At 38.6% G+C, this 16,980-nt stretch overlaps 1 protein-coding gene across 8 annotated transcripts in view; it reads right to left on the minus strand.

Moving 5' to 3' along the window:
* The window catches only part of BTRC (beta-transducin repeat containing E3 ubiquitin protein ligase), a 271,743-nt gene that overhangs the window by 41,163 nt on the left and 213,600 nt on the right, over positions 1-16,980 (minus strand). For all 8 annotated transcript variants that reach the window (XM_089683277.1, XM_089683276.1, XM_089683275.1 and 5 more), the window contains 3 exons: positions 15,363-15,459; positions 15,122-15,259; positions 11,282-11,400 (listed from right to left, as the gene is read on the minus strand). In XM_089683277.1, coding sequence (XP_089539403.1) covers positions 11,282-11,400; positions 15,122-15,259; positions 15,363-15,459 — 354 coding nt within the window. The remainder of the gene's footprint in view (positions 1-11,281; positions 11,401-15,121; positions 15,260-15,362; positions 15,460-16,980) is intronic.

Here is a 16,980-nt window from a genome sequence, read left to right on the forward strand (position 1 = left end):
CCCGAGTTCCCAAATGGTCAATCCTCCCCTGGGGAGGTACAATATCTCAAATGAATGTTACAGGAGGAAACCCCATTTTCAGCAGACACCTCTCTCCTGAGGAAGGGGCTTTGCCCCAAAACATTTTCCATGCCTCCCCTACCTGGTATGGCATTACCATATTGAGGGTTATCTGTTCATTCATATGATATAATTGATACACCCACCTCACTGGCACTATTTACTTAAGGTTTCCCCGAATTATTAATTTATGTCATATTTTGTACAACTTTGCTCCAATGCTGGATTGCATAAATGGTTCATATTCCGTGTGCTTCTCACTCTTTCCATTCTTCTCAGATACACAATATAACTAAATGTTTGTGGACACCTGACCATCACACTGCACCACATGGGCATATGCACACCCCTCCAAATTATTGAGTTCAAGTGTATCCCCTAAAGGATACTATTTATGCTACAGTATTCAAAGACATTTTAGACAACTGCATGATTCCAACCTTGTGGGAACAGTTTATCGAAGGGCCTTTTTTGTTCATTATATACATAAAGATATGGTTGGAGTTTGGTGTAGAGGAACTTCAGCAGCCTACATAAAGCCCTGATCACAACCCCACTAAACACCTTTGGGATGAATTGGAATGATGATTGTGAGCCAGGTCTTCTCATTCAAAATTAGTATCTGACCTCTCAAATGCTCAATGGACACAAATGCCCAAAGGCGCACTCCAAAATATTGTGAAAAGTCTTCCCAAAAGAGTGAAGGCTGTTTGGACCACAAAAAAGAGCTCCATATTAGGCCTGGTTCACATTCATGCAACTTAGATTTCATCCAATTTCCGATGCGATTATGTAGTGCAACTGCAGCATGGCTTGATGATGTTTTGACATAACTTTCATACTACTAAGATTTCTGGAAGAATAGGTGGAGGAGAATAGTTGGAATCAAATCAAACACAAGTGTAGATGCATTTCCATTGAAGCCTGGGGGGGGGGGGGGGCAGAAAATCACACTGCACTCACCAAAGTAGCACAGGACCCTTCCCCAAAGTTGCATTGCAGTTGTGTTGCACTGTCGTGAATGGCACCATTGCAATTAATGTGATTTCCATTGTCATGCGATTCACATTTGTTCAGTATGTGTTCAGTATGAACTAGGCCTTAATGCCCTTAGTATTAGAATTGCATGTCCAACAAGCCCATAAGTGTGATGGTTGGGTGTTCACAAACTTTTGGCTATAAAGTTTCTACCATATCAGAAGACAGCAGTCCAAAGAACACATCACACTGACAGCAAGTAACGTCCCTTGAACTGATTTTTTACTTTTTTTTAATGAAACATAGGCTTAAAAACAACTCAATCCTAATAGTACAGCAGTATATGGAGTTAAATATTCTAAAATACAATAGTAAGCAAATGTAAGCTCTAATTGTTATATTAGAGGAGGGCAACAAGCAAGCCAGTATCAAAAATAGTCCAAAAATATTTTGTCTATCTCTGTCCCTCCACCACACCATGCTGACAACACAGCCTACAGAGCACAAGGCAGCTTTTATTGCTCTATGGAAGTGTTGCTTTTTTCCTTCAGGTTCAGACCTCTCCAAAATGTTAAAGAGGAATGGTCCTATTTTTTGGAAGTCTAAAACATGCCGGATTGTTGGTTGCATAAACAGTGTAGGCTTTATGACGGAAACAGTATAGGCTTTATGACGGTAACAGCTGTAGTGTTTCTAAATTTGCACTAGGGTTCTGTTATATGGCCAGTTTAAATGCAAATAGTGCTTAGTGGACTTATTCTTTAAATATTTTATGCCATGAAGTGTAGCAGAAGACAGCCCGAATGTATAGTTAATCCATTTATCTGAGGCCTGGAATAATCCACTCTTACTCTGACACACAGGTCTATATGAAAATTGGCTTTGTAACCTTCTGAAATGCGGCAGACATAATGTATTATGGGACAAGTGTATGAGTTTGTGGACGGTTTTTAAAATATGAAGAAAAACAGATTACTCACTACAGCTTATTGCTTTTGTGTCACTTATTTGAAATTTACTAGAAATCCACATTTTAAATTCAAGGAGCAGGCGGATTATTACTAGGAAATGTCTAAAGCTTACTCTGCTGACTAGTCATTTTTTCAGCAATCACACATCAGAGAAGCATTTCATCAAGAATAATGCCAATGTATTACATTACAGCTTTCCCTGAATACTCTGTGCTGTATAACAACCGCCAATTAGTTTCAAACCCCATTTAAAGGTAAACTCTAGACAAACATGAACATTTCGCCTGTTGATCTGCTGACTGTCTCCAATTTCACACAAGCTTTTATCTAATGTACCTGGCTACCCTGCTAGGTAAGTCCATAGAGTTGCCTATTTCCTTATATCTGAGCCAGTGAAATTGTACTGGTTCCAGTACTGCTCACCCTTTCGGCCTTCTACAGTTTGTACACAGAACACTGAAACGTGACAAGAAACCGCAGTCCCACCCGGAAGCAATGATGGAAGTTTGAAGAATTTGGTTACAAATCAATCATTAGATAGATTATAATGGAGATCTAACCAAAACGCTGTGTTTTTTACTTTTAAAATAGGCTTTTTAACTTAAAATCTTTTTTTCTTTTTGTGAGCTCCATTCAACTTCTTGTCCTGATGACAACACACATTTCATAGTCCTGCAGAATGGGGTTGCACACAGAGCAATGAAAACCCAACTGAGAATATGACCTTTGCCCACCTTACTCAAATCTAAAGAAAAAGCTTGGACTGGAGTTCTGGAGGGATTACTTTTTTCAGAGTTTAAAATCAGGACAGTGTTCCCTAGGTAGTACTGGAACTTAGCTCAAGTATAGACACTGCTTTCGCTGACAGACCCTTCTATAAAATTCCAGTCCATATGCTGATTTAATGGCTCACTTTGTTTTATCCTATACGTGGTGCCGGGATAGGTTGCCACCTGTGCAATAAGTCCATCCATAAAGTCTATCTGTGAAATTTTCTTGCTACTAAATATTCAACACTCAATTCTTAGTAGTATTATAACAAAGTGGAAGCAACTGAGAACAACAGCAACTCAGCCACCAAGTGGTAGGCCACATAAAATTGGGGGGTCAGAGCATGCTGAGGCGTACACTGCGCAGAAGTCGCCAACTGTCTGCAGAGTTATTAGCGAAAGACCTCCAAACTTCATGTGGCCTTCAGATTAGAACAACAGTGTGTATAGAGCTTCATGGAATGGGTTTCCATGGCCGAGCAGCTGCATCCAAGCCTTACATCATCAAGTGCAATGAAAAGCATCAGATGCAGTGGTGTAAAGCACACCACCACTGGACTTTAGAGCAGTGGAGATGCGTTCTCTGGAGTGATGAATCAAATTTCTCTTTCTGACAATCTGATGGACATGTCTGGGTTTGGCGGTTGTCAGGAAAAGGGTACTTGCCTGACTGCATTGTGCCAAGTGTAAAAGTTTGGTGGAGGGGGGATTATGGTGTGGGTTTTTTTTCCAGGGGGTGGGCTTGGCCTCTTAGTTCCAGTGAAAGGTAGTCTTAAGGTGTCAGCATACCAACACATTTTGGACAATTTCATGTTCCCAACTTTGTGGGAACAGTTTGGGGATGGCCCCTTCCCGTTCCAACATGACTGCGCACCAGTGCACAAAGCAAGGTCCATAAAGACATGCACGAGCGAGTTTGGGGTGGAGGAACTTGACTGGCCTGCACAGAGTCCTGACCTCAACCCGATAGAACACCTTTGGAGACTGTGAGCCAGGCCTTCTCGTCTGTCATCGGTGCCTGACCTCACAAATACGCTTCTGGAAGAATAGTCATATATTAGGAGACACACTTCTAAACCTTGTGGACAGCCTTCCCAGAAGAGTCGAAGCTGTTATAGCTGCAAAGGGTGGGCCAACTCAATATTGAACCCTACGGACTAAGAATGGGATGCGTCCCAATACTTTTGGCAATATAGTGTATATGCGAATTGAATGTGTTTTGAAACAGAACCCGAATCGCATGACATGTGAACCAAAATTCTGTTCTATGGTTCACATATGTGCAGGCTGGCTGCAGTGCAATTAAAAAAAAAAAAAGTCTGGTACAGTTTTCAGGCTGTTTCAGGTACAATTTCCAGTGTCATATACTTTAACCATTCACATTGAGGAAATGACTGATAACTGTACCAATTCCAGTTTTATGACACCACAAAGTGCAGTGGTGCTTTATTTAGCAAATTTTATAACATTTTTTTTTATTTATCTGTGGGTGCAGGTAAGCACTTTAAAGTTTTCTTTAAATAAAACTTTGGAAAGTCTTTGAAGACAGTAATAAAGCCTGGTACACAGTGTTCTAGAAACAACAAAAATATATGTATACTAACATTTGACAGTAGAATAAAGGTCAACTAGAAAGAAATAAAACCAATTCATCTTTTCATCGTGGTCTTTTTTGAACTATAAAATGAGTTGGACAATTTGTACACATTTGGCCTTCTGCAGTGTAAAAACATCTCCAAGACACAAATAAGCAATGTGACAAAAATAAAAAAGGATGTGTTTACAAAAAAAAAAAATTAAAAGTTCTTAATATAGAAAAAGAAAGAACATGAGTCTCACATCTGGGGAGTGATCCCCAATATCCATGCACCTACATTTTCTGATTGGTATCCATTTTTATGACTCATGAGACCTAGGTTTTTGTGACCTGATGTCAAGGAGCTTATTTTGGAAAAAAAACAGATCTCACTGGGTAAAAAATGTGGCACATTCCTTGGCCATTAGTGCATATATCAATTACCTGGCATCACACGTGATGTGATGAGCTGAATTGGTTTCCAATTTTTCAATAGAGATAAAAATATCTGTTTATGATCTTTGATAACATTTCCAATAAACATTCATGGGTAGTAAAGCCTTCAGGCCTAGACTGGCAATCTGGAATTTGTAGTGGAAACAGCACATGCCAACAGTGCTATTCTATGGTAATCTATTTGATGGAAAAGTGTTAGCCTCTGTGGTCTACTCATTTTTAATCTGCATTGCTTTCAAAAACTAAAAGAAACAAATATGCATTATTTTTTCTTATGAATGCAGCCCACACAAGCGGGTCTATGAATGCACCAGATACTAGGCAAATGACAGTGACATACATGGAGGCTGGTAAGGTTTTTGACCCATGAACATGAATATGACGGCTCTTCATAGATCAGCAGCAACAACCATTACCACACTGTACAGCTATTGGCACATGGAAAACATTAAAAGTCCATGCCCGCTACAGTATCGCGCATTTTTAACACACGTTACTGTAATGCACATCAAACCAAGACGTGTGTGGTGAATGGCATCCTAAAACACTGAACACTATCTGCCAAAGAACAGCAGTGCACACTGCTGTGTTGTGATGTGTTCCAGTGTGTTTAAAGGCTAAGTTCACTTGTGGAACATGTTACACGTTCCATCTGTATATTCCAGCTCCACCAGCCTGTCCCCCCATGCCACTCGCATTGTGACAGCAGGTGAGGGATCTTCTCCCAGCACCCGCTATCACACTTCAAAACAGTGTGGCTGTGAGTGGCATGAATGAACTACAACAACCATTGCAGCTGAAAGCTTGTAGTTCAGAATGGACTGCAAGGGCACTGATGAGTGGCTCTTGTAGTTCATTTACAAGCCCTGCAGCTTGTGAACAATCAGCCCATAAGAAGGTATGGGCTGAAAGCTGCAGGGCTTGTCTGCAGAAGCCTGAGACTGCACCTCTGATCCACTGATCACGGGTGCAATGCTTTCCAAGTAACTACAAGAAATAAATGCACATTTTTTTCCCTGCAAAAATACACTGTATGTGCATTATGGAAGTTGTATTTTTTAGGATTAATTTAATTATTGAATAACTACAGTGCTCTCGGTCAATCCAAGATGTTAATAAACCTAAATATTTAGTAAAGTAAAAGTAAGGTTTTGGCTTTCTTAGGAGAATATCTACAATGCCTTGAAAAAGTATTCATACCCCTTGAAATTGTCCACATTTTGTCATGTTACAACCAAAAACATAAATGTATTTTATTGGGATTTTATGTGATAGACCAAAACAAAGTGGCACATAATTGTGACGTGGAAAGAAAATGATAAATGGTTTTCAACATTTTTTAGAAATAAATATGTGAAAAGTTTAGTGTGCATTTGTATTCGGCACCCCTGAGTAAGTACTTTGTAGAACCATCTTTTGCTGCAATTACAGCTGCAAGTCTTTTTGGGTATGTCTCTACCAGCTTTGCACATCTAGAGAGTGAAATTTTTGCCCATTCTTCTTTGCAAAGTAGCTCAAGCTCTGTCAGATTGGATGTAGAGCATCTGTGAACAGCAATTTTCAAGTCTTGCCACACATTCTCAATTGGATGTAGGTCTGGACTTTGACTGGGCCATTCTAACACATGAATATGCTTTGATCTAAACCATTCCATTGTAGCTCTGGCTGTATGTTTAGGGTCGTTGTCCTGCTGGAAGGTGAACCTCTGCCCCAGTCTCAAGCTTTTTACAGACTCTAAATGGTTTTCTTCTAAGATTGCCCTGTATTTAGCTCCATCCATCTTCCCATCAACTCTGACCAGCTTCCCTGTCCCTGCTGAAAAAAGCATTCCCACAGCATGATGCTGCCACCACGTTTCACGGAGGGGATGATATGTTTAGGATGATGTGCAGTGTTAGTTTTCCACCACACATAGCATTTTGCTTTTAGGCCAAAAAGTTCAATTTTGGTCTCATCTGACCAGAGCTCCTTGTTCCAGATTTTTGCTGTGTCCCCTACATGGCTTCCTGCAAACGGGACTTCTTATGGCTTTCTTTCAGCAATGACTTTCTTCTTGACACTCTTCCATAAAGGCCAGATTTGTGGAGTGCACAACTAATCCTGTCCCTGTGGACAGATTCTCCCACCTGAGCTGTGGATCTCTGCAGCTCCTCCAGAGTTACCATGGGCCTCTTGGCTGCTTCTCTGATTGATGCTCTCCTTGCCTGGCCTGTCAGTTTAGGTGGACGGCCATGTCTTGGTAGGTTTGCAGCTGTGCCATACTCTTTGCATTTTCGGATGATGGATTGAACAGTGCTCTGTGAGATGTTCAAAGCAAACATAAAATCCCAATAAAATACATTTACATTTTTGATTGTATCATGACAAAATGTGGAAAATTTCAATGGGTACAAATACTTTTTCAAGGCACTGTATGTGCACACTTATTAGGCAACTATTAGTGTGCAAAATTATTATGCAACAAAATGAAAAACGAAAATAGTGAGAATAATAAACAAACAACTCTAACTCTAACAAAATTAACAAATAAACATTTCTGAGATTGAAAAAAAAAAAAAAAAATCAGTGACCAATATAGCCACATCTTTTGAATAAGAGCCCATTCACACTTGTGCGACTTGTCATGTGACTTTGGTGCAATTAATATTTTTTTCTTAAAGGGTAAACTTATCCTTCAAAGAAAAAAGTACATGTGTTTGAATTGATCTATTAAGGGGCATTATGAATAGGTTGTCTCAACGCAAAGTATGCGAATGTGCATGCATTATCGCACTGCAGCAAAGTATTTATGTCTCAAAGGGTCCTTGTCCTTGAGGAATGCAATGTACCTGTGTTAGAAGAGAAAAAATTTTTACCTGTTAATGTGTATGTAAACCTTAATAATGAAGTTCTCTTACTTGCTCCCTTGAAAGTTGTTGTTTTTTTTTTTTAATATCGGTTTGATATGTGCAAAAGGTGCCTGTTGATTTTGCCAGAAATATTTTGAGTGTATAACTTCCTTAGTAGATTAAAAGGGATGGAGGATATAATGAGGGATCTATGCTCTTTGTGAACCATCAGAAATGAAGTAGGCAGGGTCGATTTGAATTCGGAGCTTTGTTGTCATGTCATAGAGGAAAGTGTAAGTCAGTGTTAATTGCGTTGCAGAAAATATTCTCGTCATAGTTTTTGTCAGCGGCATGTTTTCAGTGCCGAAAACTATAATGTAAATCAATTCCAATTTTTGTCAATGAATGAAAACGGAACAAAAATGTGAGGGAGGGATGTTTACCCACCTGAACTGCTTTCCTTGGTGCTCCGCTTGTAAAGCCTGCAAACCATAGTGAGTGTTTCCCCCAAAGTAGCAGTGCCTAGTGGCGTGCTTAGCACTGCAGTATAGCTTCCCCAGACCGTTCAATTCTCTGCCCTCACTCTGTGCACTCCCTCACTCTCATATTAAATTTTTACTCACGGAGTATAGAACGCATTTGGAAATTCTATAGAAATGCCTAAATGATGCATTACTATTTATTTCAAACCCATTCGATTTTAGTTGACTAAAATGTACTGGAGAGTTTAGTTGACTAAAATACCACTAAAACTAAAACAATTCAGGTGGCTAAAATACAACTAAAACAAAAATGGCATTTTAGTCAAAAGACTATGACTAAAACTAAATTGAAATTTTACATCAAAATTAGCACAGGTAGGAGAACACTATATTCCTGGTACATCAACAGTTTTTTTTCTGTCTTGCCATATACTTTAAAAATAGGGATATTCCCCATGTAATTAATCAATGGCCATTATTATTCATGTTCCTTTCCCTTTAAAATATCTGTAAAAGAACTGGAAGAAAAAAAACGCTGTCTCCATACATTTATTGCCGGCATTACCATTAAAAGTCTCACGCTGCATCTTCAGTAAACCAACAGCTAGAAACTACAGGGAAACTCACAATGCCTCTTCCACCTTACTGCTTTTTATTACATAGGCTCTCATCTCCTTAAACTCATTGCAAAAGGATAAGGAGAGAATATAAAAAGACTAATTACTGAAAAAAGACCCCACGCTGCCCAGGGGAAGGACACATGACATACACAATTATTCCACCCAAATGGTCATATACAGCAAAGAAATTGCATGGAATTTAACAAATCATTTGCTAATAACAGCTATTACTTTGTTTAAAACATAGAACATTTACCTTTGCAAAAAAAAAACAAAAAAAAAAAAACACAACATTTTCTTTTCTTGTTTTTTTAGATGTTTAGATGTATGAAAAGTGCAAATTTCATATACATAAAGGGAATCTATACAGATTGTTGGTGATTAAAAAAACATATTTCGTAGTTTAATAAAATGATTTTGAATTACTTAAACCCACTTCTTACAGTATAGTGCATTTTTTTTAACTTTAGACACATGGTAACACCATAAAACAGTGGGTTGCTATAGCCTAGCGGCAGCAACTTGCTTGGAGACACCATGACCAGATCAAACCACTCCATAAAAATGGATGCTGATAATGGTATAAAAAGTAAGGGTTAGGATAAGGAGTGTGAACATCAAAGTACAGCAGATGTTATGCAAATAGCTGCTGTGACACACCCTACTTAGATGCCACCTGATGGCCCAGTTGTTAAATATGAAATACTCAATATAATATTTCAAATTTACGACGTAATATGCTTAAAACATTATTTCTTCCAACATGAGGATCAACCAGAAAAATAAAAATACTATATGTCCTTTTAAGATTTAAAAATTCCTCTAAATGAATCTAGCTACAGGCGCTAGAGGCCTGCAAAAGTAACCGTAACGATCATGAGCACATGATCAATGTCCACGGTCCTCTGATCCACAGTATTAGGGTCATGGTAGGAGCAAGTTTCTAGGACCTATTGCCTGTACTGTGGTTTCAGGTTCCTGTAGATCTGAAGACATCAACCTGACTGCTCATGAGTCACATTGAAACAGAACAGGGGTTATTTACTAAAACTGACGAGCACAAAATCTGGTGCAACTCTGCAAAGAGGCCAATCAGCTTCCAGGTTTTTTGTCAAAGCTTCATTGAATAAGCTGAAGTTAGAAGCTGATTGGCTACCATGCACAGCTTCACCACATTCTGAGTGCACCAGTTTTAGAAAATCTATCGCAGTGAGTCTTGCTGAAAGTCCTTGATTAGTGTTATGACATACAAAGCAGACACAATTCAGATACCATGGCCCATGGAGGCCACAAAGCTGGGTGATTATGCCTACACTTCCCTCCAAGACAACTCTCTTGTTATCCACTTGCCACATTACCCCGGCATTAGCCTTAAAGTCTGTCAATTTTCCCTGTTTAGTTTCTGTCATGTTCACCCCACAGAATTCTATAACAAATATAGATTCAAACAATCAGTTTGAAGGACTTTTAATTATTGTGGGCATTTCTTAAATAAAAAATAAATCTCAGCCAATACATATTGAAATCTTTTACCTCTTATGGGAAGAACCTGTCAATTTTGGAGATTATGGTTAAATTAAGAGCTCAACAATTATGACATCTGGTCCAGTTTACCCCTTGGGTAAGCCTTGCACAAATATCTATATTTTACTGTTCATTTTGTTACATTTTGTAATGCAGATGCAGTTGTGAAGGCCTTCAATAGTGATCCCAGCACTCATATTAAAAAAAAGAGGCTGTGAATCAGTGACTTCCTATAAGACAAGGGTTTCATCATGAGATCCTTGGCTAGTGCCAAGACAAGTCTACTCCACAGAAAATGACAAAACTGTGTATGATATCAGATGTTGACCTTTTGTCTACATGCCTTTATTGCTGGGAATATAAAACAGTTTTAAAGTATATGTGAACCTTCACCTTGTAAAACAACCCAATTCAGTTTAAAATAGTAATGAAAGGCAAAACATTTGTGTATACATACAAAAAAACTTTATAAATACATGTTTTCCTTTTTTATAAGTGAGATCACATTCCCTCTGTTCTCAGCTGCATAAGGAGCTCAGAGAGCCAGGGGAGGAGAAACAGCCATTCAATGATCTTCCCAGTGAATGGCTGTGGAAGGAGGGTAGGGGGGCGAGTGTCCGCATAAGTCTAATCATTGGAGGAGAGCAGACTCCGTTCTCAGCATGGCCAGACAAATGACTACACTGTGCCCTCTTGCCTAGTGTGATCAGTTTTAATAGGAAAGCAGACGGACTGGCAGAAATACCAAGTTTTTCCCACAAAAGAACATGATACTTTTTCATACAAGTACATGCTATAACTTACATATATCAGTAAAATGAAATGTTGAGGTAACATTCTTAAAAGGTCCTTTCCAATTTCATACAATCGGTTTCCATTTTTTGTGATCACATTTCAAACATACAACATCACAAAAAGCACCATCTTCCCACCATTCTGCAGCTAGCACCACAATTGGGCTATTGATGATTGACACCATATTATCACACATACCTTGCTCTTCTAGGAATACATACCTGACTGTGGAGTCAGAAGAGCCAGTAATGATAACTCGCTCATCATACTGTAGACACAGAACAGACCCTGTATGTCCCGTCAGCACTCGTTTGCATTCCAAAGTATTTTTATCCCATATCTAGTTAAACAAACAGATCATAATCAGGTCAATTAAAGAAAAACAAAAAAAAAAAAAAAAAAAAAAAAAACTTTAAATTAGACAAAATTTATAAAACAAAACAAAAATATAAGAGGCATTGACAGAAAACAGTTGAAAGGGATTTAAGGCTGGTAGCTGGACAACCTTGTATAATATCTAAAGGGAAGCTACATAGGTTTTTGGCTTTACACATTGTTTTTCATTAGATATAGAAAACCCTTATTTTACAAATAAATATGTATTGTAAGCGTTTCCTATGACCTAGGAATCACAGATAACAGGCGTTAAAAAGAATGTTGGCGTTTCCCTTCAGAATCTTTGAAAGGGAAAGGGGAGGAGGGGGTGTTTAATTACCTGTCTGATTAATAGAGCTGTGTGTAATAGCTTCAGCTAACAAAATATGTGAACTGGATTTAAAAAAAAAAAATCTGTTAACAGAATTTTTTAAACAAAGCAGCTAAGAATAGACAGGTTAACATGAAAAGCTGACTAGTGCTCCAGCTCGTGGCAGAATGAATAAAAACTAAATAGTTTTACATAATTCAAAGATATATGAATACATTTTCCTGACCATAATAAAGAAAAATAAATATAAATGCATTCTACAAGTAACACAGTGTCTCAATATGTAGCTTCAGTTCTTCCACATGTACATTCCGCTACAAAAAGCCTTTAAGTAATACTTATGTTACATAGCAGCCAAAAGTTAAACAATTCTTATAGGACAAATAACATTTATACAAACATGTGCACACTGTAAATTTTCTTAAACTAGGATTTGTACTAAACCAGGATTTCTGTAGGATCCTAAGAGACCTCTTACAATACAGAAGTCATGCCAAGCACTGAACCACTAACATTTTCAAAGCTGCAGCAACATTCTGTGAATTAGTTAAATGACAGTTATGTGAAATTTTAGAGCACCTGTATTACAGTAAATACAAGTATTTCTAAGTGCAAATTAATACAACATAACCCAATTTAATTTCAGAAACTCTCTATCAAACTTTTTTTATGTGGACATATTGCCCCCAACAGTTATATACATGTGGAAAAGTAACAGGCATAGATGGAAATACTGGGGTTATGTAAATACACAGCATGCCTCCAACTGTATCTTAAACACTTTCCATCCATGTATACACATATGTGCATCCATGGGCGGCAGAGGTTTATATGCTAAGAGCAGGCTCACTGTGCACTCCCAGCAGAAACTGAGCTGTCAAAGACAGCTCTCAATCTGTAGTAATGATCGGGATCCAGACAGCCAATCACAGTGGACACATGGTAAGATAGACCGTCCCACTTACCAGTTAAAGGGACACCAGGGGAGGCAGGAAAGGGTTATTGAATTTAAAGCAGGGCAGGCCCAAAAAGCAAAGCATACTGTGAGGGGGGTTTATTATAAATGGAGCAGACAGAAACTGTGCATAGCAACCAATCAGGTTGCTTCTATTGTCAGCTTGTTCAGTTAAAGTGGAACTAAACCCTCCTATTCTTTAAATCCATGGATGCTGCCATCTTAGCCTCTGTTTGATCTGTAGTTGCCATGGTGCAGTACGTGTGATCTAATATGACACAAGCCAGTTGTTGGCCTGAAAATTCAGTTAAAAGCACAAGCAAATATGATCATAACTGTTTTAAGAAACTATTAGGTCAATGGGTTTGTATATCTTTAGTGGGATGTAGCGCAAGATGTGCGTGAAAACACAACTTCCATAAGGATGAATGGTCAAAAATATAAATGATTTATAAATATACTGCACCTATTACAAAGAGGTGTAAATACAATCTTAAAATGCACCTGTACTCATACTATGGACATTAAAAGACTTACCGTACATATTCTTAAGAAGTAGTTAAATAGCTTTAAAACAAGCCATCCCTGACCTCTCCAACTGCATGTACTGAGACGTTATTCATTCCCAAGATCACAACAAAGACTCTATAGCCTAGTTTCAGTCAGTTTCTAACAGCTAAAAGCTTTCTTTCAACCGGTTTACCACATAGGAACACTGAAAATAACTTTCAGGTCTCAGGGAACTCCTACTAATAATGTCTACAGCTCGCAGGACATTGGCATGAACAGTAAGTAGTGGATACAAAAATAACAAAAAAGAATAAGTAATGTGAAATACCTAGCATATTTGACACCCATGGCAAATAATTGTAAGTAAAAATAAAGTAAAACAAATAGTAATTATGGACAGAATAAGAAGGGACTATGAAACTGTAGCGCTCCTTATTATTTATTTCAGGTACTTATATAGTGCCGTCAATTTACACAGCGCTTTACATATATATTGTATAGTCATATCAGTCCCTAACCCTCAAGGGGCATACAATCTAAGGTCCTTCACATTACTGGTCAATGGAGAAGTACTTCTTGCACTGATGAGTGGTGGTAATGGCGATTTATACTGGTGGTCAGCGTATTGCCCTTTTACGCTAGTGGTTAGTGAAGTGCTCTTGCATAGTAGTCAGGGGAGAAGAGTACCCTTAGATTGGTGGTCTGTGAAAGGCCATATTAAACTGGTGGTCAGCAGGAATAATACCTGTTCATTGCTGGTCAGTGGGGAGAATGCCCCTTACATTGGAGGCCATTGGGAGCTACAAAACCCTTAAAGACAGTTGAAAAGATCATTGGCGTCCGTGGTAGCTTATCAGAGAGGCAGAAACTGCCCAATGCTCAAGGAACGTCCAGCAATCTGTAAAAAAAACCCAAGTGTTCCACAAAACCCTGGTTTATAAAGGCTAGTTTATTGGACCTGAGTGTTTACATGAAAAGACTGGCAGGCTGCTAATATTCTGGTGCAACAGAAAGTAACAGCTAGGCTTTCGGTGCTTCATCTGAAAACTTTAATGATTAACTTTTCCACAATTCCTATAGCTGTAGAGGGTAATACATGCAGTTGTTATAAAAGCTTTTACTACTTTCTCAAAATTTGTAAATACTTTAGTGTGCAGAGTCTGGGCACAACTAGAAAACACAGGTTTTTGAGAACACTTTACTAATCCACAATAGTTGCAAGTCTGGTGTGTGCACTTCTGTTTCCAGCTTTTTTTGCAGTCTGCCACATAGATAGTTCTACACTTATAGGAAAAACTATCAATCTGACATTAGGCTGCAAAAAAGTATGGAACAGAAAGTACCTGGTGCAGGACGTTTAAGGTAGCAGCAACAAGGACACAGAAGCAATAATTGTCTCTGTCAACATTGCACTACCCTAAAGCTAAACAGTCAGTTTCCTGGAAAGCCTTCATTCTGGGGTAGCAAAATCAATATTTATTATTTAGAATTTAATAAACTTATCCCTGGAAATCACATGTAAAGACAAGCAAATCAGTTTGCGCTTTTATACAACTACATCATATCTCATTACTTTTTGGAGGTCATACAAGTCACATCCCCTGAATATGCCCTTTGCTAGTTCAACTACAAATGATGCGACTCACACGTTTCATTAGGAGTGATTCACTCTGTAAATGTGTTGGCTCATCTCAAGCTGCTTTTGTTTGCCAAGTTATGACACAAATCTAAAGTCAGCCTTGTAGTCCCAACTTGCTGGTTTATAACAGAGGTCCATAAAATCAAACCAATGGACATAATTTAAGGTAAGGGCACTGTTGCAAATCATATAAATCATGTAAGTTAGGAAAGATAAGACCATTTCCTCCAAAAGCATTTTCCAGAATTCACCTTGATGGTATTATCTCTGAGGCCACTCACTATCTTCTGGTCATCATACTGTAAACAGTATACACCTTTGCTTGTTTCACTCCGACAGTGAATTCTCTGTAAACTGTGCCGTCCACATCGCCAATTCGACTCTATCGTCTTGTATGAATAGAAGTAAAATAAACAATATGAGCCATATGTGAAGACAAGAATAAGCAACATCAACCTGTACAGGTTCAAGAAAATGGATGCAATGTCACACCTCTATATCTTGGATGATTTTAGGATAAAGTGCCCTGTAGAAAGAATTAGGTGGGGTTTTTCCATCTGGAGGCTTGTTCTTAAATAGATACTGTCCCCTAGGAGACAAAAGAAATAAGGTGTTAAAGTTGTACTCTGATCAAAATGAAAAGACATGGCATAAACAAAAAAGCAACCACACCCTTTTTAAAATAACATAGTAAGGTGCACATGGAAGGGCTTTGTACAGAGCAAACAAAATGTAGCTCTTATTTTTTGCTCCTTGAGTTTACCAAACTATTCCTTAAAATTCTGTAGAAGTTGCAGCATCTGATCAGCCTATGACTCTGCAAGCTTTTCCTTCGCACTATGCTAAACGAATGCGACCACACCACTTCATATAAGAGCATGTTAAGGCTTATGTTGGGTAGATATTTCCAATATCTTTGAATGGAACACCAAAAAGCTCTAAGTACAGTGATGAAGCACATGCAGAACTGTGTCCTATTCAAAGGAAAAAAAATAATTTTCGAAAAGAACTAAAAAAGTTGTTGAAAATTAAGGACTCGTTTGCACTGGAATGCAGTGCAGGAAATCTGTGTTACGTGCGCATTTCCCGCAAAGCATTCAAAACACACTGCTGCGCGTGTCAATATAATCCTAACACTCCAAATGCAGGTTACAAGGCAGTGCGTTTGCCTGCACCAGAGCACATGGTACAATCTGGGGCAGAGCAGTTTTGAAAAGGAATCACACAGAAACAAGGACTGCGTTGCTGTACGATTCAGGTGTGGACAGGCCCTAAAAGAAACTAAAAAGGTTAAAAAGGAATTCAGGTGATAATAAAAAATGAAGAATTCAAGAATCGTTTAGTCCAAATGCCAGTCAAGGCAGAGGTGCCTTGACTAATAACTACTTTATAAAGTTAAGGGGCAACAAACTTTTTAGCATGAGTCACCCTGGTCCCTGGGATTTGTCTAGGTATATTCAGCAAAGAAAACTCTTAAAATCTTATGTATGGTCAACAATGTTTACTTTTGTTCTGGATAGAATAAGGAAAGTGTGTGTGTGTTTAATTTTTTTCTTTTTTTTCTTTGTCCTATTAGGGAGCTTTAATTTCACTTTCTGGGGTTGGAAGGGAATTCCCCCCTTGCTCAGTTGTCCCTAGTGAAAGAGTATGCTAAACTCTCCTTCTGGTGACAACTGCAACATTTTGGATCACTTTCTCTAATAAGGTAGTGGTCCCTGGAACTGATAAAGGAGGATGAATCTACCCAACAAGAGCACAGACCACAATGAAAGCTTGACAGGTGTTCTAATCTTCCATAGTCTATCCAAAACTGAAAATCAAGTTTTGGCTATACACTTGAAAGGATAGGTTCATCTTATGGAGCATGTTACACATTACTCCCATTTTTAGGGTGTAACATGCTCCAGGTCTGCCCCCTGGCACCCTTCTGATCCCCCCCACCCTATGATAGCGGGCAGGGGTTCTTCTCCATGCACCTGCTGGTCTTTCTGAAAAACAGCATGAATGTGTGTGACTCCACTCACAGAACTGCATCATTTATTCACAGAAATCTGTGAATGAATACACTATAAGTATTGTCCTCCTCTGCGGTAGGCAGCCTGTAGTCCTC

This window comes from Staurois parvus, unplaced genomic scaffold (assembly GCF_062004578.1).
Source record: "Staurois parvus isolate SC_StPar_1 unplaced genomic scaffold, SC_StPar_1.0 ptg000303l, whole genome shotgun sequence".
NCBI lineage: Eukaryota > Metazoa > Chordata > Amphibia > Anura > Ranidae > Staurois > Staurois parvus.